A 23,159-nucleotide genomic window follows, 5' to 3' on the forward strand; every position below is an offset into this window, starting at 1 on the left:
TAAAATGTATTTATTCCTAAACTAAGCTAAAACATAATCTCAGACATCAGACAGTGTACATTTGGACATGGCTTGAACATCGGCAACTACAGACCCATTTCTCTTCTCTCTCGAACGTTGAGTGTACAACCAACAACACTCAGGTCATCCTTTCTTTCACACCTTCCCAAGAGACGTGAGCGAGACCTGCTGAGATGTGGGTCTCCTTTGAGAACTCACTGGTCACTCCATCTACAGAAGCTCAAAGTCTTGGTGTAGTCATGGATGATCAGTTATCGTTCTCAAGTCATTTTGCAAATCTGACTTGGACATGCAGATTCCTCCTGTACAACATCTGGATAATTCAGAAAACTCACCTCTTCTGAGAGGACTTGGGCGAAGAGTAGAGTATTATGGTCTCCTTATTGACTTGTGTTTAGTGGAGTCTAAACTTAGAGGTTTTTAGTCTATTCAGACTAGCTGAAGTTATTCTTGAGTAAACAGTGAAGTACTTTTGTAAGTCACTCTGGATAAGAGCGTCTAAATGTCTTAAATGTAAATGTAATCATTTCATGTAATAACGTCCTGTAAGTGAAATAAACTCCTCATGACTGAAAGACCTCCTTTCCACTCTTATCGTATTTCAGTCAGTGAACTAATTTGCATATTTACACAGAGTTACACTTTCCAGTTTCTCACAAAGTGCAGTAATGACGAGGCTTTGTTGTGATTTCTTTTTACTGGTAATTTTAATAATTCTCTTCTTTCCAGTTCAAACTGTCTTGCCCTTTTCTTTCCATCCTCGCCTGCTCAGCCTCTCTCCATCATCTCATCACGTCTACTCCTCACCTTCTGCTGCGTCTCTCTCTCTCTCGCTATACTGCGTTTTCACACCAGCTGCCAGATGTTCACCTCTGTTCGTCTGTTCTTAACAGGGTCATAAAATAAAGATACGTAATATCAGTTAACACATCTTTAGCTCCATACTGCTGTTATCAGTAATCATTTATACATCTCTATATCTGTAATTAGTTTACCATGCTCTTTTTAATTTCCCCACACCACTAACAACTGGCTAATTCTTAGTATTTCATAATAATAGATTTTTTACGTATAGATATTTTAAAGTATTACTTACCAGTTCTTTCATTGAAGGTCTTTTTCCAGAGCCACCAGTTTAAAAAAATCAATAAATAAATAAAGAGAAACAAAACATAGAAGATAAACCCCCCAGTGAGCAAGCCAAGGGCGACAGTGGCAAGGAAAAACTCCCTCAAAGCTGGAGGAAGAAACCTTGGGAGGAACCAAGACTCACAAGGGGGGACCCATCCTCCTCTGGTTAAAAGCAGTTAGAAATAAATAAACCAGGTCACAATCAGCTGTTATCTCCCTGGCACTAGTGGTCTTCAGATCTTCACCCTGAAAGAAATCACCAGAACAGCTTTGTATTAAAATCTCAACAATATAAAATCAAACTGACTCCAAAAAGATCATTAAACATCTCCATTTGATTCAAACACTGCTGCAGAGTTTAAACCAGAGCCTAGAGAAATAAACAAACACATAAACTTACCTCATCTTACTGCTGGGCTTTTCCTGATTTTACCTTAAACTGCCTTGTACCTTGAAGAGGTGTTAGACTGTTGTGGAATGCCTCATCATCATCTTCTCATATTCTTATCCACTTACTCCAGCTCAGAGACGCAGCGGCAATAGGACAAGCACAGAACGCCAGTCATCCCTGTCTCCAGCATCCCGAGGCGCTCCCAGGCCAGCCGGGAAGAGTAATTCATTCAGCAAGCTCTGGTCCAGGGCTTACCTCGGGGTCTCCTCCCAGCTGGTTGTGCCCAGTACATCTCCAAAAGGAGACGACTGGGGGCATCCTTATCAGACACCCCAACAACCTCAGCTGGCTCAACTAAATGAGAAGGAGCAGCGGCTCTACTCTGAGCCTCTCCAGGATAACTAAGCACATCATTCTATCTTAAAGAACGAGCTCAGCTAACCTAACAGAGAAACCTCATTTCAGCCGCTTGTATCCGTGACCAGGGTGGGGAATTGGTAAATTGGTAAACTGAGAGCTTTCTGAGGTCCATGCACGAGCTTTCACAAACTTCCAGGGAATCTCATCCACTCCGGGTGTCTTGCCACTGTGAAGCTTTTCAACCACATCAGTGACTTTGGCCAGAGAGACGGATGCCCGGAAATCTCCAGCCCTACCTTCTGGATAGAAGGCATGTGCCTCAGGATTAGGAGCTCCTCAAAGTGTACCTTCCAATGCTCAACAAGATCCTCAGAGTTCAGAGTTTCATCACCCTTACAGAGCACAATTTGGGCAATGTCCCTCCTTCCCTTTCTGAGTTCTTGGAGCGTTTTCCAGAACCTCTTTGAGGCCGCCCGAAAATCAGTCCCCATAAACTCTACGGACTCTTCCCATGCCCTGGATTTAGCTTCTGCAACTGACAAAGCTGCTACCTTTATGCATGTCGGTACCCATTAGCGGAATCAGGAGGACCCCGATCCTCCTTCATCCTCTTGACAGCCTTCCTCACTGCTGGTGTCCACCAACAGGTTCTTTGGATGCAGTCATAACAAGCACAAACAAGGTTTTGGTAACAGCTATGAACAGTTGCTTCCACTACGGAGGTCTTCAACATAATCCATTATGAATCCATGTCCCCAACCTCCTCCAGGACATGTGAGAAGCTCCTTTGGAGATGAGAGTTCTGAGATGATATTTTCAGACAACTCCTCAGCCAATTTCCCCCAACAGGCCTTTACTACTTGTTTGGACCTGCCAGGACTGGCTGATCCAACTCTCCACCAGATGGTGATCAGCTGAAAGCTCAGCACCTCTCTTTACCCAAGTATTCTCAAACACACGGCCACAGGTCAGACGACAAGACCTCAATGTCCATAACTTACCTCTGGCCCAAGGTGCTCTTGTACTAAGTACACTTATCAGCAACCTTGTGTTGGAACATGCTGTTTGTGATGGACAAACCATGACTAGCACAGAAGTCCCATCACATCCCACCCATGATCAATGGTCAAAGCTGGAGCTTGACTTAATTTCTGTTGGTCACGGACATTGCTGAAGACTGGCTGCGTGAAGGGAAATCCGACACAGCTTCTCTGGCCAGTCTGCGGATGCCTTCCTGCACCAAACCTTCACCAAACACGTCCGTTGTTGTCCTTGAGTCGAGAAGGTTGGCCTGAAACGGAGAAGAAAGCTCAGAGTAAATACAAGTCTTATTTCTAGAGGAACAAAACACTCTTCTAATCTGATTACAGTGCTTCAAGTGTTTGTGCTCAGTAACAGTATTTCTTCACCTCTTCCAGAGCGATGAAAGTGGACAGAATATCTCCAGCCTGGCCAGAGGCGATGTCGTCGCCCAACAAGTTGTCCGTCAAGGTGGCGGCCATCTCTTTCTCCCTCTCGGCCTGAAGCTCCCGCTCTTTATTGATGGGCAGGTTTCGGACCTCATCCACAATCCTGGATGAACACATTTACAGTCAGAGCAGTGCATCATTCTACAGTCCAGGTGGACCTTTTCATAACAGCTGTTGACAGACTGAAAGTAAAATAAGGAGTTTATCAGCTGTGCTGTTGAACCTTACTTCATCAGCTTCTGGCGAATCTCTTGAAACTCTCTCTCATTCCTGTCTATGGCTTCCCGTAGCAGGACCAGATTCTCAAAGTTGTCGAGAGTCAGGTTGGTCAGGCAGCTGTCATGCCACGGTGTCTGGCGCTGGGTCATGCTGGTTTTGGCGACCACTTCCTCCACATGTACCAGGTCTTTCTGAGATTCATCTTCTTCTGACTGTTATTGAGAAAAAAGTTTCAGTTGGAATAAAATAAGAGGACAATAATGACTTACATGCAGACAATATTAATATGTTCAGCTAGAGGATCTTTAAGTAAGGGGTTAAACTGGATATTTACACACTGTTGTTATCATGAGCTGAAGGTAGGATGTAAAGCAGGCTTACCTTAGTGGAATCTGATTCCACAGCTAGTTCCTGATTGGTGATGATGACAGAACTAAAGAAGTTCAGGAAGATGAACCCACAGCTGAAGATGAAGACGAAGAAGTACACCAACGCAGCATAGCGAAGTGCTTCATCCACACTGAAATGTACAGAATATTAAATTAGACAAAACTGTCTGTAGAGCGGCTATAAAATATGAATCTTTGCACCAAATACAAACGTGCCAAAACAGATGGACGTACACTGAGGTTTACTGCGCTCACATATGTTCACCTAGTGTTGTGTTTCAGAACTGACACTTTGCTCATTTAGTTACAGTCAGAGATCCAGACAAGAGCTGCTTACCCCTTAAAACCATAGTAGATCTTAAACCAGCCATTCTGGGTGATGCAGATGAAGAGAGTGTACAGGGCTGTAGGGAAGTCTCCAAAAGCAGATGGGACTTCATCTCCAAACAGCATCACTCCACACAGGCCAAACATCTAGAGCACAATCAAAGACAGAGTCGTTCACACACAGCGTACAGCATTACACCATGAACAAGACACAAGTACAGAGACCTCATCATTTTGATCGTTTTGAGATTTTAACATTTAAATATGAATCGTGGGAGAGCACTTACCACCATGAAGCACATGATGAGAACGAAGATGTTCAGCAGTGCAGACATGGAACGGGTGATGCTGTTGATTGCTTTGGAAAATCCCTCGAAGGAAGCAAACAGCCTGACACTCCGAAAGAGTCGCAGCATTCTGGAAAAGGAGAAAAGAATGAGGCAAAATATTGAACAGTTAAAACTGTGAGCTCGGTCTGAACAGACAGACCATCACTCTTCTAATTTCCATCCTTTTATGAGGAACACTGATCTAGATGGAAAACCTGATGAGTTTTTAAAATGTGGGAACACGTCACTGTAATTTTCCTCACCTGATGAGCCGATTTTGGCTTGGGGGCAAGAATGTGTACCCTGCCATCAGCACCAGATTAACCAGGAAATCCAGGACATTCCACCCACTCTGCAGATACAGAAGAAGGAATAATCAAATAAGACTTGATGAGACACAGCAACCTTCTACAAGGTCTATATGGATTAATAGAAAACAGGAAAAAACAGTACCATCCAGAAAATCCTGAAACCATAGGTGAACTTCAGAACAATCTCTGAAATGAAGACGGTGAAAATGATCCGCTCCCAGATCAGGAATGCAGTCTCATGGTCCTGAAATTACAGTCAGAAAGAGAGCGGAGGTTAATATACAGTGTTTCTGAAAGTACACTCACACACAAGTCCCAGAAACATCACCTGTCCTACAAAACACACTGACAGAAGCACAGAGCTGTGCTGTAGAGTTAGTCAGTCAGTGGGAGAGTGAACATGATCTGAAGATGATAGAATATTTAATAAATACACAAAGAGGATTATTTTAATGATCAAATGAAGGTAGACCTTCTGAAAATATCTGGTGGCTTTAAGATTTATGGTTCTCACCTTGGCAATCCTTGAGTTGGTCTCGACGCTGATGACGATACAGTTGATCAGAGCAATAAACATGATGAGGAACTGGAGAATGGGAAACTCCACAATGTACTGGAACATTGCAGTGATGTAATTTCCAATGTTGTAATCAGTCTACATGTGAGAAGAGAAGATTAAAGCATTAATAACTTTTGGTTAGGACTCAAAGGCCTGGTGAAGAGCCGATCTTTTAAAAATCTCAGGATTTATAGTAGAAAAATTCCACATTTCAGGACATAATAAATTGAATCCAGTGACGCCTTATAGTTCATTACTGAAGGGTAACTTACATTTTCGTGGAGCACCTCCATGAGGCCCTCTTCTGCTTCCTCCACTTCCTCCATCACGCACTGCAAAGAGGATGTTTTCTGCATCCACAAATGACACACATTCATTTAGACTTTATATCCATACACACATATTACATAGAATCTATTCACCAAAAGCTCTGGAAAGAACCTGAAAGAACAGGTAAATGGAGAAGTTGAAGAGAACAGGTAAAAAAGACCCTGGTCTACCTTGAGCATGGCGAGGTGGTCCTGATTCTGTCTGCTTGGAGACAGAAGGGCTTTCTCCTCTCGTTGTTCTTCCTCCTTCTTCTTCTGCTGATCACTCATCTCTTCTGAGACTCGATCAGCTGCTGTCTGCTCCTTAAACGTTCCGCCGCTCTGTTCGTTACCATGGAATCGAACCTCTCTCTCTATGACGTCATAAACGTTCCACCATCAAACGTCACCCAGCCGACGAGCGCATCCGCTAGTTAGCGACATATGCTAGTCTAGTCGAGTCACGAGGACTGATCACATGTCGTTGATCTGAATACTAAGTGATTGTAAATTGACAGAATATTTATATATGATATTATCTAGTGGTCACTGATCAATAAAAATGAAGATTAAAATATTAGAATTATTAGAACTGAATATTTTTATAGATATACTTATATTTATAGGAGGTTCACTGACAACTGTAAACATGGAGGATCAACTTCCGGTTGATAAAAGCAACCCCCTTATTTCTGGAAGTGTTTCACTCGTAACTGAAGTCATTCTGAATTTGTATTAAGGAAAGCTTTTATCAACCATGTGTTCAAAAATGAAAAGAGGAGAATTGATCAACTACAGATTTCATTGTTTTGTAATTATAAAATATGTTGTAAAGCCTTACAGTCTGTTCCACATCAAACACACTGATATTCTTTTGAAGTCATCATTTTTCATTTGGAAATTTACAACTAAACAAGTTTCAATATATAATCCCAATGTGGCATTTCCATTTAGATTTGACATTTTTATAATTATATTCCCCCCATTCCACAATCCTAGCCCACCCACCTGTTCCCCCTCAGACCCAACATGTAGAAAAACCCCACCCAGACCCCTACACACAACAATGACACACTGATATTCTTCATTTAAAAATGAGGGAGAAAATAGATGTATCCTTTGTAACACTGATAGAATTTACCAAAAAGGTAAATGAGTGGAGAAGCAGAGCAGCATTCAGAGCCACATTTTAAAATGATTTCCACTCCATTTTTAACCTAATTTAGTCTTTTACACACAACATTTGGAGCATCTTAGTGTAAAATCATAAAGGTGATCACTCCTCACATTTAAATCATGTATAAAACACTCATTAAACTCATTAAAAGCTCAATAAACACTTTTAAAGTCCTAACTATGTGGGCATGTTATGTGGCATTCCAGTACATTACTCTCCTGATTCCTCCAATCAGAACACAGAGAGGCTGCTGTCTCTTCAGGAGTACACATGATATTTCCAGTAGAAATGGGAGAAACCACTAGTTTTCTTCTTCTGATACTAAGTAATAACAACACTAGTATCCTGATACCATTACAAATAATTATACAATAAAAATCTTTCGGACTCATAAAAAGGAGGAATCTGTGATTTCTACAGTGAAAATGTTTAAAATTTAGTGATAAAATTCTATTTAAAAGCTTGACTCTCGTGTGAATCATTGACTGTTTAGGAAAATAACTCCAAATGATTTTCTATTACAGATTTTGTTCTGCATCCATCACAAGATGTTTGGAAACAGTCTTTGGAGATTCTGGTCCACGTTGACATGGTTGCGTCACTCAATTCCAGCAGTTTTATGCTGCAGATCTCGTTTCTGCAACATCCTAAAGGTGGATCTACTGGATCCAGTGACTGGGAAGTTACACCACCTCCACCAGTCTGGCCTCTTGACACAAGGCAGGTTGGGTCCATGAATTCATGCTGTAGGTGCTAGATTCTGACCTCACCCAGTGGAGGTTCTAGACCATATGAACCGTGGGGGAGAGGGAGTGATCAGTCTGGGGCCAGTAACTATGTTAGAGCAGCCAATTACTTTTTAGTTTATGGTGCATTGTGGACAATAAGACACAAAAGTCAATGATCAAATAAACATCATATTTCTACAGTTTTCCTCATTTTTATTATATTCTGGATTCTATAGATTCTCATGCTTTTATTTAAATTTGGAAATTTCATAGGCTTTGTTTTATTGAAAGACCATGATATAAGTAACGGTGGTCTTCTGGCTGACACTGCAGCCTTGATCACAATTTGAAAAGGCAGGGGGAACTGGCTAGCTGTGTCTATGAGCCCAACACTACAAAGCTTAATTCCACGCCCACCATCCACTCCATGCAGAGACTTAACCGACTGAAGGACACACCATGATGGCCTTTCCCATAGCCCCGAGGTCTCATATCGTCTTATTTACTTTTGTCTCACTGAAACTTGGATAAAGCCTGATCAGTATTCCCAATTAATTACTGCTCACTTATCCGCCCTGACCTGATGGAGGACTGACCGCTGGATCCCCCGGCTACTGCTGTCTGCCTAACAACTATGTTAAAGTTTAAACAGGTTTAATCTGCCACTATTATTATTATTATTACCACCATTAACCATAATTGGTCTCATTATTCTTACCATCTCTATTATGATTATATTAGATTATACACTGCTCAAATTAAACAATAAAATAACACATCCTAGATCTCAATGAATGAAATATTCCAGCTGAATATCTTTATTCATTACATAGTGGAATGCTTTGAGAACAAAATAACATAAAAATGATCAATTTAAATGAAAATTATTATTCCATGGAGGTCTGGATTTGGAATTATACTGAAAATAAGAGTGATACAGGCTGATCCGGCTTCAGTGGAAATTCCTCAAGACAAGTTAAAATGAGAATCAATAGTGTGTGTGGCCTCCATGTGCCTTTATGACCTCCCTACAATGCCATGCTCCTGATGAGGTGGCGGATGTTCTCCTGAGGGATTTCCTCCCAGAGCTGGATTAAAGCATCAGTCAACTCCTGGACAGTCTGTGGTGCAATGTGGCGTTGGTGTGTGAACCGAGACAGGATGTCCCAGATGTGCTCGATTAGATTCAGGTCTGGTGAACGGCCAGGCAAGTCCATAGCATCAATGCCTTTATCATACAGGAACTGCTGACACACTTCAGCCACATGAGGCCTAGCATTGTCTGAAGGAACCCAGGGCCCTCTGCACCAGCATATGGTCTCACAACAGGTCTGAGGATCTCATCCAGGTACCTAATGGCAGTCAGGGTACCTATGCCTAGCACACGGCCCTCCAAAGAAATGCCTTCCCACACCATTATTGACCCACGGCCAAACTGGTCATGCTGGAGGATGTTGCAGGCAGCAGAACGCTCTCCACGGCGTCTTCAGACACGTCTTTCACATGTGCTCACTGTGAACCTGCTCTCATCCGTGAAGAGCACAGGGCAAATCTGCCAATCTTGGTGTTCTCTGGCAAATACCAATCACCCTGCACTGAAAGCACGAGCCCCACTTGTAGACACCAGGCCCTCATACCACCCTCATGCCTGTTTCTGACAGTTTGAGCAGAAACATGAATATTAGTGGCCTGGAGGTCATTTCGCAGGACTCTGGCTCTGCTCCACCTGTTCCTCCTTGCACAAAGGAGGAGGTAGCAGTCCTGCTGTTGTTGCCCTCTTACAGCCCCCTATACGTCTTCTGGAGTACTGGCCTGTGTCCTGGTATCTGCTCCATGCTCTGGACACTGTGCTGACAGACACAGCAAACCTTCTTGCCACAGCTTACATTGATGTGCCATCCTGGACACTACCTGAGCAACTTCTGTGGGATGTAGACACTACCTCAGGCTACCTCTAGGGCTGAGAAAACTGACAAAATGCAAAAGTGACCAAAACATCAGCCGGATAGAATGAGAACGTAGAAATGGTCTGTGGTCATGTCCTGCAGAACCACTCCTTTATAAGGGTTGTCTTACAAGTGGCCTCTCATTTCTACCTGTTGGTTAATCTTGTGTCCTCTAGCTGATTCCTGTAAAGCTGTTTTTGACAACGGCAGTTGTAAAAAGCGATGTACCAATAAATTGGGTTGAGGCAGGCTGCATGTGCAGAGGGACTTTATTAGGGCTACAGCAATACTCGTCAGGACAGGCAGAGGTCAGGAAACAGACAGGCAGATACAAATCCATAATCCAGGTAAAAGAACTAAGCAGAGGGTCAAAACCAGAATAAATAACAAAGTAACCTGACCACATCAAAGATAGATAGTGAAACAGACTTCACCAAGAACCCTCCAAACCGAGGTGCTGAAGAGGAGTCCTAATCAGTCCAATCATGAACTGCACCTGTGTGCTGGAGATGAGCCTTAGGTAAAGGGTGGAGCCCTCATACTTTGGAGCACCTGTGCATGAGTTCACCACTGAGGCCAGCAGATGGAGACATTAGAACTATACAACTAAGTGCTCTGTCAGGGTCATCTGGTTTTGTGTGTTTTTTGTTTTGTAATGTCATTAAATGTTTCTGTGTGGACAGACAGACAGATGGACAGATAGACAGACAGATAGATACTTTATTGATTCAGAAGGAAATTTAGCAGCCAGTAGCAGTTACACAATAACAGCACAGTAAAAACAATAATAAGGAATAATAAATATAATAAATACAGATAAATAAAAATTAATTAAATAAATAATAATAAATAATGGAAGAATAATGAATGCATGAATAATAATGTGCAATAGGAGAGTGTATCAGCAGATATAACAATACTGACTACATTTCTGCATATATTGATATATAAGTAAAGTGTCAAGTGTTCAGGAGTGCAGATGTGTAGGATGTACAGTAAAGTGTTAATAGTGCAGATAAATAAACCTATGATTAAACATATGAGACTCAGTCCTCATCTGTCCTCCTCCCTCTTCCAGCCCTACTGGGAAGAATTGAAGAGCCTGATGGCTCTCAGAACAAAGGATCTTCTGAGTCTGTCTGTAGAGCAGCTCTGTGACAGTAACCTGCCGCTGAACTTGCTCCTTTGGTCCATAATGATGATTGCAGTGGGTGACTGTCCATCATCGGTTATAATGGAGACCTGTTTGTGCAGTGTCCTCCTCTCTGCCACCTTAACCACAGAGTCCAGTTCCACACCAACCACTGACCCAGCATGTCTTTTTCATGCTTCCTCCCCAACACACCACAGCATAGAAAAGACAGCTGGACGCCAAAGTATGATAGAACATCTGCAGGAGCTTCCTACAGATGTTGAAGGACCCCAGCCTCCTCAGAAAATAGAGCCGGCTCTGGCCCTTTCTGTACAGGTTGTCTGTGTTGGCTGACCAGTCCAACCTATCATCCAGGTGCAGTCTGAGATACCTGTAGGTCTTAACCATCTCCACATCAACCCCCTTAATAGAGACAGGCTGTGTGACTGGCCTAGCCCTGCGAAAGTCCACCACCATCCCCTTGGTCTTGGAGGTGTTAAGTAGCAAAGTCTGAGGCGCAATGGCAGCGTTGTCCGAAAACTTCTGCATGTGGCGCGTCTCAGAGTTGTACTTAAAGTCTGAGATGTACAGTGGAAGGAGGAAGGGGGGGGGGGGGTACAGTTCTTAAACCTGTTCTTTCCAGCACAATTTGTCATCAATGAGTAAAACTAAACTAGGAAATTTAGTCCAGTGATCCTTAGTTAATGTGGGACTAGCCGTACAGATTGGTGGAAGAGTATTAATGTTTTTATTTTTAGGACTGTAAAGCAGGTATGAACTTTTCTGATATTCAGGGATAATTTGTTTGCTCTAAATCAATAATCAGTGTTTGATCATATGCAGTGAGTTCAGTTTCTACAAGGTCTGAGTGTGAGACCTACACACTGCCATGACCTGCACATTTACAGCCATCTACTGGAGGCTTGAAGTGAATCACTGTCAGGAAACTTTACTGCCTCACAACGCTCTGCATGTATCCCTCCTCCATGAATCAATATCATTACATTAACTTACATTTAATTTAAAGAAATTAAAATGCTCTCAGAACAAAACATTTAATCCAAAACTAAACTAAAACATCATCTCAGACATCAGACAGTGTACATTTGGACATCAGCAACTACAGACCCATTTCTCTTCTCTCTTTCCTCTCAAAGATTCTCGACTGTTCCGTCTACAACTAACTGTCTCTCTTTCTCACTCAAAACTATCTACAGGACCCTAACCAGTCTCACTCTACTGAAACTGCTCTCATTGCAGTTACAGAGAAGCTCCATGCAGCTAAAGCTGCCAAACTGTCATCAGTTTGCCAGCTTGCCAGCCTTGGAATTACCGGCTCTGCATGGCGATGGTTTGCATCGTACCTGCAGGGACGCTCATACCAGGTAACGTAGCAGGGCGACACGTCCGCTCCTTGTAGTCTCTCCACTGGCGTTCCACAAGGCTCGGTTCTTGGTCCTCTTCTTTTCTCACTCTACACTAGCTCTCTTGGTAAAGTAATATCCTCCCATGGATTCTCATACCACTGTTACGCCGACGACACTCAAGGCATCCTTTCTTTCCCACCTTCCCAAGAGACGTCAGCTAGACATGCTGAGATGCAGGTCTCCTTTGAGAACTCACTGGTCACTCCATCTACAGAAGCTCAAAGCCTTGGTGTAGTCATGGATGATCAGTTATGGTTCTCAAGTCATGTTGCAAATCTGACTCGGACATGCACTTCAAGACTTGATTACTGCAACTGTCTTCTGGCTGGTCTTCAGCCATGTAGCTCCACTGCTGCATTCTCTTCACTGGCTTCCTGCTGCCTGCATCAGATTCAAAACCCTGATGCTGGCCCACAAAGCCAAGAAAGGATCAGCCCCTCCGTACGTGATGGCAATGGTCAAAAGCCGATCTACCCCAAAAGCCCTTCGAGCTTCAAGTACGGCTCGACTTGACCCTTAAGATCCCTTAAGATCCACAGAAGACAACCGTCCAGGCTTTTTTCTGTCCTGTCACCAAAGTGGTGGAACGAGCTTCCCCTGGGTGTCTGAACAGCCAGAGTCACTCGCTGTGTTCAAATGTAGACGAAGACCCACCTCTTCTGAGAGGACTTGGGTGAAAAGTAGAGGATTATGGTCTCCTTATTGACTTGTGTTTAGTAGAGTCTAAACTTTGGTTAGAGGTTTTTAGTCTATTCAGACTAGCTGAGGTTATTCTTGAGTAAACAGTGAAGCACTTTTGTAAGTCACTCTGGATAAGAGCGTCTGCTAAATGTCTTAAATGTAAATGTAATCATTTCATGTAATAACGTCCTGTAAGTGAAATAAACTCCTCATGACTGAAAGACCTCCTTTCCACTCTTATCGTATTTCAGTCAGTGAACTAATTTGCATATTTAAACAGAGCTACACTTTCCAGTTTCTCACAAAGTGCAGTAATGACGAGGCTTTGTTGTGATTTCTTTTTACTGGTAATTTTAATAATTCTCTTCTTTCCAGTTCAAACTGTCTTGCCCTTTTATTTCCATCCTCGCCTGCTCAGCCTCTCTCCATCATCTCATCACGTCTACTCCTCACTTTCTGCTGCGTCTCTCTCTCTCTCTCGCTATACTGCGTTTTCACACCAGCTGCCAGATGTTCACCTCTGTTCGTCTGTTCTTAACAGGGTCATAAAATAAAGATACGTAATATCAGTTAATACATCTTTAGCTCCATACTGCTGTTATCAGTGATCATTTATATATCTCTTCATCTGTAATTAGTTTACCATGCTCTTTTTAATTTCCCCACACCACTAACAACTGGCTAATTCTTAGTATTTCATAATAATAGATTTTTTACGTATAGATATTTTAAAGTATTACTTACCAGTTCTTTCATTGAAGGTCTTTTTCCAGAGCCACCAATTTAAAAAAATCAATAAATAAATAAAGAGAAACAAAACATAGAAGATAAACCCCCCAGTGAGCAAGCCAAGGGCGACAGTGGCAAGGAAAAACTCCCTCAAAGCTGGAGGAAGAAACCTTGGGAGGAACCAAGACTCACAAGGGGGGACCCATCCTCCTCTGGTCAAAAGCAGTTAGAAATTAATAAACCAGGTCACAAGCAGCTGTTATCTCCCTGGCACTAGTGGTCTTCAGATCTTCACCCTGAAAGAAATCACCAGAACAGCTTTGTATTAAAATCTCAACAATATAAAATCAAACTGACTCCAAAAAGATCATTAAACATCTCCATCTGATTCAAACTCTGCTGCAGAGTTTAAACCAGAGCCTAGAGAAATAAACAAACACATAAACTTACCTCATCTTACTGCTGGACTTTTCCTGATTTTACCTTAAACTGACTTGTACCTTGAAGAGGTGTTAGACTGTTGTGGAATGCTTCATCATCATCTTCTCATATTCTGATCCACTTACTGCAGCTCAGAGACGCAGTGGCAATAGGACAAGCACAGAACGCCAGTCATCCCTGTCTCCAGCACCCCGAGGCGCTCCCAGGCCAGCCGGGAAGAGTAATTCTTCCAGCAAGCTCTGGTCCAGGGTTTACCTCGGGGTCTCCTCCCAGCTGGTTGTGCCCGGTACATCTCCAAAAGGAGGGGACTGGGGGGCATCCTTATCAGACACCCCAACAACCTCAGCTGGCTCAACTAAATGAGAAGGAGCAGCGGCTCTACTTTGAGCCTCTCCAGGATAACTAAGCACATCATTCTATCTTAAAGAACGAGCTCAGCTAACCTAACAGAGAAACCTCATTTCAGCCAATTGTATCTGTGACCAGGGTGGGGAATTGGTAAATTGGTAAACTGAGAGCTTTCTGAGGTTCATGCAAGAGCTTTCATAAACTTCTAGGGAATCTCATCCACTCTGGGTGCCTTGCCACTGTGAAGCTTTTCAACCACATCAGTGACTTCAGCCAGACAGACGAATGCCTGGAAATCTACAGCCCTACCTTCTGGATAGAAGGCATGTGCCTCAGGATTAGGAGCTCCTCAAAGTGTTCCTTCCAATGCTCAACAAGATCCTCAGAGTTCAGAGCTTCATCACCCATACAGAGCACAATTTGGGCAATGTCCCTCCTTCCCTTTCTGAGTTCTTGGAGCGTTTTCCAGAACCTCTTTGAGGCCGCCCGAAAATCAGTCCCCATAAACTCGACTCCTCCCATGCCCTGGATTTCGCTTGTGCAACTGACAAAGCTGCTACCTTTATGCGTGTCTGTACCCGTTAGCGGAATCAGGAGGGCCCCGATCCTCCTTCATCCTCTTGACAGCCTCCCTCACCGCTGGTGTCCACCAACAGGTTCTTTGGATGCAGTCAAAACAAGCACAAACAAGGTTTTGGTAACAGCTATGAACAGTTGCTTCCACAACAGAGGTCTACAACATGGTCCATTACGAATCCATGTCCCCAACCTCCTCCGGGTACATGTGAGAAGAGTCAGAGTTCGGAGATGATATTTTCGGACGAGTCCTCAGCCAATTTTCCCCAACAGGCCTTTACTACTTCTTTGGACCCGCCAGGGCTGGCTGATCCAACTCACCACCAGATGGTGATCAGCTGAAAGCTCAGCACCTCTCTTTACCCAAGCGTTCTCAAACACACGACCACAGGTCAGACGACAAAACCTCAATGTCGATAACTTACCTTTGGCCCAAGGTGCTCTTGTACTAAATACACTTATCAGCAACCTTGTGTTGGAACATGCTGTTTGTGATGGACAAACCATGACTAGCACAGAAGTCCCATCACATCCCACCCATGATCAATGGTCAAAGCTGGAGCTTGACTTAATTTCTGTTGGTCACGGACATTGCTGAAGACTGGCTGCGTGAAGGGGAATCCGACACAGCTTCTCTGGCCAGTCTGCGGATGCCTTCCTGCACCAAACCTTCACCAAACACGTCTGTTGTTGTCCTTGAGTCAAGAAGGTTGGCCTGAAACGGAGAAGAAAGCTCAGAGTAAATAGAAGTCTTATTTCTAGAGGAACAAAACACTCTTCTAATCTGATTACAGTGCTTCAAGCGTTTGTGCTCAGTAACAGTATTTCTTCACCTCTTCCAGAGCGATGAAAGTGGACAGAATATCTCCAGCCTGGCCAGAGGCGATGTCGTCGCCCAACAAGTTGTCCGTCAAGGTTGCGGCCATCTCTTTCTCCCTCTCGGCCTGAAGCTCCCGCTCTTTATTGATGGGCAGGTTTCGGACCTCGTCCACAATCCTGGATGAACACATTTACAGTCAGAGCAGTGCATCATTCTACAGTCCAGGTGGACCTTTTCATAACAGCTGTTGACAGACTGAAAGTAAAATAAGGAGTTTATCAGCTGTGCTGTTGAACCTTACTTCATCAGCTTCTGGCGAATCTCCTGAAACTCTCTCTCATTCCTGTCTATGGCTTCCCGTAGCAGGACCAGATTCTCAAAGTTGTCGAGAGTCAGGTTGGTCAGGCAGCTGTCATGCAATGGTGTCTGGCGATGGGTCATGCTGGTTTTGGCGACCACTTCCTCCACATGTACCAGATCTTTCTGAGATTCATCTTCTTCTGACTGTTATTGAGACAAAAGTTCCAGTTGGAATAAAATAAGAGGACAATAATGACTTACATGCAGACAATATTAATATGTTCAGCTAGAGGATCTTTAAGTAAGGGGTTAAACTGGATATTTACACACTGTTGTTATCATGAGCTGAAGGTAGAATGTAAAGCAGGCTTACCTTAGTGGAATCTGATTCCACAGCTAGTTCCTGATTGGTGATGATGACAGAACTAAAGAAGTTCAGGAAGATGAACCCACAGCTGAAGATGAAGACGAAGAAGTACACCAACGCAGCATAGCGAAGTGCTTCATCCACACTGAAATGTACAGAATATTAAATTAGACAAAACTGTCTGTAGAGCGGCTATAAAATATGAATCTTTGCACCAAATACAAACGTGCCAAAACAGATGGACGTACACTGAGGTTTACTGCGCTCACATATGTTCACCTAGTGTTGTGTTTCAGAACTGACACTTTGCTCATTTAGTTACAGTCAGAGATCCAGACAAGAGCTGCTTACCCCTTAAAACCATAGTAGATCTTAAACCAGCCATTCTGGGTGATGCAGATGAAGAGAGTGTACAGGGCTGTAGGGAAGTCTCCAAAAGCAGATGGGACTTCATCTCCAAACAGCATCACTCCACACAGGCCAAACATCTAGAGCACAATCAAAGACAGAGTCATTCACACACAGCGTACAGCATTACACCATGAACAAGACACAAGTACAGAGACCTCATCATTTTGATCGTTTTGAGATTTTAACATTTAAATATGAATCGTGGGAGAGCACATACCACCATGAAGCACATGATGAGAACGAAGATGTTCAGCAGTGCAGACATGGAACGGGTGATGCTGTTGATTGCTTTGGAAAATCCCTCGAAGGAAGCAAACAGCCTGACACTCCGAAAGAGTCGCAGCATTCTGGAAAAGGAGAAAAGAAAGAAGCAAAAATATTGAACAGTTAAAACTGTGAGCTCGGTCTGAACAGACAGACCATCACTCTTCTAATTTCCATCCTTTTATGAGGAACACTGATCTAGATGGAAAACCTGATGAGTTTTTAAAATGTGGGAACACGTCACTGTAATTTTCCTCACCTGATGAGCCGATTTTGGCTTGGGGGCAAGAATGTGTACCCTGCCATCAGCACCAGATTAACCAGGAAATCCAGGACATTCCACCCACTCTGCAGATACAGAAGAAGGAATAATCAAATAAGAGTTGATGAGACACAGCAACCTTCTACAAGGTCTATATGGATTAATAGAAAACAGGAAAAAAACAGTACCATCCAGAAAATCCTGAAACCGTAGGTGAACTTCAGAACAATCTCTGAAATGAAGACGGTGAAAATGGTCCGCTCCCAGATCAGGAATGCAGTCTCATGGTCCTGAAATTACAGTCAGAAAGAGAGCGGAGGTAAATATACAGTGTTTCTGAAAGTACACTCACACACAAGTCCCAGAAACATCACCTGTCCTACAAAACACACTGACAGAGCTGTGCTGTAGAGTTAGTCAGTCAGTGGGAGAGTGAACATGATCTGAAGATGATAGAATATTTAATAAATACACAAAGATGATTATTTTAATGATCAAATGAAGGTAGACCTTCTGAAAATATCTGGTGGCTTTAAGATTTATGGTTCTCACCTTGGCAATCCTTGAGTTGGTCTCGACGCTGATGACGATACAGTTGATCAGAGCAATAAACATGATGAGGAACTGGAGAACGGGATACTCCACAATGTACTGGAACATTGCAGTGATGTAATTTCCAATGTTGTAATCAGTCTACATGTGAGAAGAGAAGATTAGAGCATTAATAACTTTTGGTTAGGACTCAAAGGCCTGGTGAAGAGCCAAAGCTGGTCTTTTAAAAATCTCAGGATTTATAGTAGAAGAATTCCACATTTCAGGACATAATAAATTGAATCCAGTGACGCCTTATAGTTCATTACTGAAGGGTAACTTACATTTTCGTGGAGCACCTCCATGAGGCCCTCTTCTGCTTCCTCCACTTCCTCCATCACGCACTGCAAAGAGGATGTTTGCTGCATCCACAAATGACACACATTCATTTAGACTTTATATCCATACACACATATTACATAGAATCTATTCACCAAAAGCTCTGGAAAGAACCTGAAAGAACAGGTAAATGGAGAAGTTGAAGAGAACAGGTAAAAAAGACCCTGGTCTACCTTGAGCATGGCGAGGTGGTCCTGATTCTGTCTGCTTGGAGACAGAAGGGCTTTCTCCTCTCGCTGTTCTTCCTCCTTCTTCTTCTGCTGATCGCTCATCTCTTATGAGACTCGATCAGCTGCTGTCTGCTCCTTAAACGTTCCGCCGCTCTGTTCGTTACCATGGAATCGAACCTCTCTCTCTATGACGTCATAAACGTTCCACCATCAAACGTCACCCAGCCGACGAGCGCATCCGCTAGTTAGCGACATATGCTAGTCTAGTCGAGTCACGAGGACTGATCACATGTCGTTGATCTGAATACTAAGTGATTGTAAATTGACAGAATATTCATATATGATATTATCTAGTGGTCACTGATCAATAAAAATGAAGATTAAAATATTAGAATTATTAGAACTGAATATTTTTATAGATATACTTATATTTATAGGAGATTCACTGACAACTGTAAACATGGAGGATCAACTTCCGGTTGCTAAAAGCAACCCCCTTATTTCTGGAAGTGTTTCACTCGTAACTGAAGTCATTCTGAATTTGTATTAACAGACAATTTAGCTCAACTTTAAAGAACAAATAATGACTATTGATGAATAATAAAGGTTTAGGTTGTGTTCGATAGACAAGACTATCAGTATTGTGATATTCCAGATTAGCATTACCTGAAGGAAATACAGAGCTTGTAAGGCAGGTAAATAAGCTTTTCTGCAGCTTCTGTAAAAAACTTTACAAAATGAAAAATGTGGAAGGAAAGCTTTTATCAACCATGTGTTCAAAAATGAAAAAGAGGAGAATTGATCAACTACAGATTTCATTGTTTTGTAATTATAAAATATGTTGTAAAGCCTTACAGTCTGTTCCACATCAAACACACTGATATTCTTTTGAAGTCATCATTTTTCATTTGGAAATTTACAACTAAACAAGTTTCAATATATAATTCCAATGTGGCATTTCCATTTAGATTTGACATTTTTATAATTATATTCCCCCCATTCCACAATCCTAGCCCACCCACCTGTTCCCCCTCAGACCCAACATGTAGAAAAACCCCACCCAGACCCCTACACACAACAATGACACACTGATATTCTTCATTTAAAAATGAGGGAGAAAATAGATGTATCCTTTGTAACACTGATAGAATTTACCAAAAAGGTAAATGAGTGGAGAAGCAGAGCAGCATTCAGAGCCACATTTTAAAATGATTTCCACTCCATTTTTAACCTAATTTAGTCTTTTACACACAACATTTGGAGCATCTTATTGTAAAATCATAAAGGTGATCACTTGTCACATTTAAATCATGTATAAAACACTCATTAAACTCATTAAAAGCTCAATAAACACTTTTAAAGTCCTAACTATGTGGGCATGTTATGTGGCATTCCAGTACATTACTCTCCTGATTCCTCCAATCAGAACACAGAGAGGCTGCTGTCTCTTCAGGAGTACACATGATATTTCCAGTAGAAATGGGAGAAACCACTAGTTTTCTTCTTCTGATACTAAGTAATTACAACATGAATATCCTGATACCATTACAAATAATTATACAATAAAAATCTTTTGGACTCATAAAAAGGAGGAATCTGTGATTTCTACAGTGAAAATGTTTAAAATTTAGTGATAAAATTCTATTTAAAAGCTTGACTCTCGTGTGAATCATTGACTGTTTAGGAAAATAACTCCAAATGATTTTCTATTACAGATTTTGTTCTGCATCCATCACAAGATGTTTGGAAACAGTCTTTGGAGATTCTGGTCCACGTTGACATGGTTGCGTCACTCAATTCCAGCAGTTTTATGCTGCAGATCTCGTTTCTGCAACATCCTAAAGGTGGATCTACTGGATCCAGTGACTGGGAAGTTACACCACCTCCACCAGTCTGGCCTCTTGACACAAGGCAGGTTGGGTCCATGAATTCATGCTGTAGGTGCTAGATTCTGACCTCACCCAGTGGAGGTTCTAGACCATATGAACCGTGGGGGAGAGGGAGTGATCAGTCTGGGGCCAGTAACTATGTTAGAGCAGCCAATTACTTTTTAGTTTATGGTGCATTGTGGACAATAAGACACAAAAGTCAATGATCAAATATCATTAAACATCATATTTCTACAGTTTTCCTCATTTTTATTATATTCTGGATTCTATAGATTCTCATGCTTTTATTTAAATTTGGAAATTTCATAGGCTTTGTTTTATTGAAAGACCATGATATAAGTAACAGTGGTCTTCTGGCTGACACTGCAGCCTTGATCACAATTTGAAAAGGCAGGGGGAACTGGCTAGCTGTGTCTATGAGGTAGCAATGACAGGGAAAGACACAGCAAAGCCCAACACTACAAAGCTTAATTCCACGCCCACCATCCACTCCATGCAGAGACTTAACCGACTGAAGGACACACCATGATGGCCTTTCCCATAGCCCCGAGGTCTCATATCGTCTTATTTACTTTTGTCTCACTGAAACTTGGATAAAGCCTGATCAGTATTCCCAATTAATTACTGCTCACTTATCCGCCCTGACCTGATGGAGGACTGATCGCTGGATCCCCCCGCTACTGCTGTCTGCCTAACAACTATGTTAAAGTTTAAACAGGTTTAATCTGCCACTATTATTATTATTATTACCACCATTAACCATAATTGGTCTCATTATTCTTACCATCTCTATTATGATTATATTAGATTACACACTGCTCAAATTAAACAATAAAATAACACATCCTAGATCTCAATGAATGAAATATTCCAGCTGAATATCTTTATTCATTACATAGTGGAATGCTTTGAGAACAAAATAACATAAAAATGATCAATTTAAATGAAAATTATTATTCCATGGAGGTCTGGATTTGGAATCATACTGAAAATAAGAGTGATACAGGCTGATCCGGCTTCAGTGGAAATTCCTCAAGACAAGTTAAAATGAGACTCAATAGTGTGTGTGACCTCCATGTGCCTTTATGACCTCCCTACAATGCCATGCTCCTGATGAGGTGGCGGATGTTCTCCTGAGGGATCTCCTCCCAGAGCTGGATTAAAGCATCAGTCAACTCCTGGACAGTCTGTGGTGCAATGTGGCGTTGGTGTGTGAACCGAGACAGGATGTCCCAGATGTGCTCGATTAGATTCAGGTCTGGTGAACGGCCAGGCAAGTCCATAGCATCAATGCCTTTATCATACAGGAACTGCTGACACACTTCAGCCACATGAGGCCTAGCATTGTCTGAAGGAACCCAGGGCCCTCTGCACCAGCATATGGTCTCACAACAGGTCTGAGGATCTCATCCAGGTACCTAATGGCAGTCAGGGTACCTATGCCTAGCACACGGCCCTCCAAAGAAATGCCTTCCCACACCATTATTGACCCACTGCCAAACTGGTCATGCTGGAGGATGTTGCAGGCAGCAGAACGCTCTCCACGGCGTCTTCAGACACGTCTTTCACATGTGCTCACTGTGAACCTGCTCTCATCCGTGAAGAGCACAGGGCAAATCTGCCAATCTTGGTGTTCTCTGGCAAATACCAATCACCCTGCACTGAAAGCACGAGCCCCACTTGTAGACACCAGGCCCTCATACCACCCTCATGCCTGTTTCTGACAGTTTGAGCAGAAACATGAATATTAGTGGCCTGGAGGTCATTTCGCAGGACTCTGGCTCTGCTCCACCTGTTCCTCCTTGCACAAAGGAGGAGGTAGCAGTCCTGCTGTTGTTGCCCTCTTACAGCCCCCTATACGTCTTCTGGAGTACTGGCCTGTGTCCTGGTATCTGCTCCATGCTCTGGACACTGTGCTGACAGACACAGCAAACCTTCTTGCCACAGCTTACATTGATGTGCCATCCTGGACACTACCTGAGCAACTTCTGTGGGATGTAGACACTACCTCAGGCTACCTCTAGGGCTGAGAAAACTGACAAAATGCAAAAGTGACCAAAACATCAGCCGGATAGAATGAGAACGCAGAAATGGTCTGTGGTCATGTCCTGCAGAACCACTCCTTTATAAGGGTTGTCTTACAAGTGGCCTCTCATTTCTACCTGTTGGTTAATCTTGTGTCCTCTAGCTGATTCCTGTAAAGCTGTTTTTGACAACGGCAGTTGTAAAAAGCGATGTACCAATAAATTGGGTTGAGGCAGGCTGCATGTGCAGAGGGACTTTATTAGGGCTACAGCAATACTCGTCAGGACAGGCAGAGGTCAGGAAACAGACAGGCAGATACAAATCCATAATCCAGGTAAAAGAACTAAGCAGAGGGTCAAAACCAGAATAAATAACAAAGTAACCTGACCACATCAAAGATAGATAGTGAAACAGACTTCACCAAGAACCCTCCAAACCGAGGTGCTGAAGAGGAGTCCTAATCAGTCCAATCATGAACTGCACCTGTGTGCTGGAGATGAGCCTTAGGTAAAGGGTGGAGCCCTCATACTTTGGAGCACCTGTGCATGAGTTCACCACTGAGGCCAGCAGATGGAGACATTAGAACTATACAACTAAGTGCTCTGTCAGGGTCATCTGGTTTTGTGTGTTTTTTGTTTTGTAATGTCATTAAATGTTTCTGTGTGGACAGACAGACAGATGGACAGATAGACAGACAGATAGATACTTTATTGATTCAGAAG

General features: G+C 42.7%; 2 protein-coding genes across 5 annotated transcripts; both read right to left on the reverse strand.

Annotated features, from left to right (window-relative positions):
- Window positions 1-732: 732 nt before the first annotated feature.
- LOC140539368 (cation channel sperm-associated protein 4-like) lies at window positions 733-6,253 on the reverse strand. Of its 4 annotated transcripts, none has more exons than XM_072662073.1 (13): window positions 6,007-6,253; window positions 5,779-5,856; window positions 5,462-5,602; window positions 5,090-5,191; window positions 4,900-4,988; window positions 4,595-4,724; window positions 4,318-4,454; window positions 3,973-4,111; window positions 3,601-3,803; window positions 3,313-3,475; window positions 1,603-3,194; window positions 1,118-1,398; window positions 733-901 (listed from the first exon to the last, which is right to left on the reverse strand). In XM_072662073.1, exons 1-11 carry the CDS (start codon window positions 6,103-6,105, stop codon window positions 3,048-3,050), a joined length of 1,428 nt encoding a protein of 475 aa, XP_072518174.1. In that variant the 5' UTR covers window positions 6,106-6,253; the 3' UTR covers window positions 733-901; window positions 1,118-1,398; window positions 1,603-3,047. The 4 variants fall into 4 exon arrangements, with proteins under 4 accessions (XP_072518174.1, XP_072518173.1, XP_072518171.1 ...); XM_072662072.1 differs by having other exon boundaries at window positions 1,553-3,194; XM_072662070.1 differs by having other exon boundaries at window positions 1,118-3,194.
- An 8,984-nt stretch (window positions 6,254-15,237) lies between these two features.
- Window positions 15,238-18,773, reverse strand: LOC140539604 (cation channel sperm-associated protein 4-like). Its single transcript, XM_072662342.1, has 11 exons — window positions 18,527-18,773; window positions 18,299-18,376; window positions 17,976-18,116; window positions 17,612-17,713; window positions 17,421-17,509; window positions 17,115-17,244; window positions 16,838-16,974; window positions 16,493-16,631; window positions 16,121-16,323; window positions 15,833-15,995; window positions 15,238-15,714 (listed from the first exon to the last, which is right to left on the reverse strand). The coding sequence occupies exons 1-11, from the start codon at window positions 18,623-18,625 to the stop codon at window positions 15,568-15,570; spliced, it is 1,428 nt and encodes a 475-aa protein (XP_072518443.1). The 5' UTR covers window positions 18,626-18,773; the 3' UTR covers window positions 15,238-15,567.
- Window positions 18,774-23,159: the final 4,386 nt, after the last annotated feature.

Source organism: Salminus brasiliensis, chromosome 18 (assembly GCF_030463535.1).
Source record: "Salminus brasiliensis chromosome 18, fSalBra1.hap2, whole genome shotgun sequence".
Classification (NCBI taxonomy): Eukaryota; Metazoa; Chordata; class Actinopteri; order Characiformes; family Bryconidae; genus Salminus; species Salminus brasiliensis.

Coding starts and splice junctions, on each gene's coding strand:
- LOC140539368 (XM_072662073.1), bottom strand. CDS start 6,105: ATGAGTGATCAGCAGAAGAAGAAGGAGGAAGAACAACGAGAGGAGAAA. Junction 5,192..5,461: donor CCAACTCAAGGATTGCCAAG/GTGAGAACCATA, acceptor CTGTAATTTCAG/GACCATGAGACTGCATTCCT. Junction 3,804..3,972: donor TGGAATCAGATTCCACTAAG/GTAAGCCTGCTT, acceptor TCTCAATAACAG/TCAGAAGAAGATGAATCTCA.
- LOC140539604 (XM_072662342.1), bottom strand. CDS start 18,625: ATGAGCGATCAGCAGAAGAAGAAGGAGGAAGAACAGCGAGAGGAGAAA. Junction 18,117..18,298: donor TGGAGGTGCTCCACGAAAAT/GTAAGTTACCCT, acceptor TCTCACATGTAG/ACTGATTACAACATTGGAAA. Junction 16,324..16,492: donor TGGAATCAGATTCCACTAAG/GTAAGCCTGCTT, acceptor TCTCAATAACAG/TCAGAAGAAGATGAATCTCA.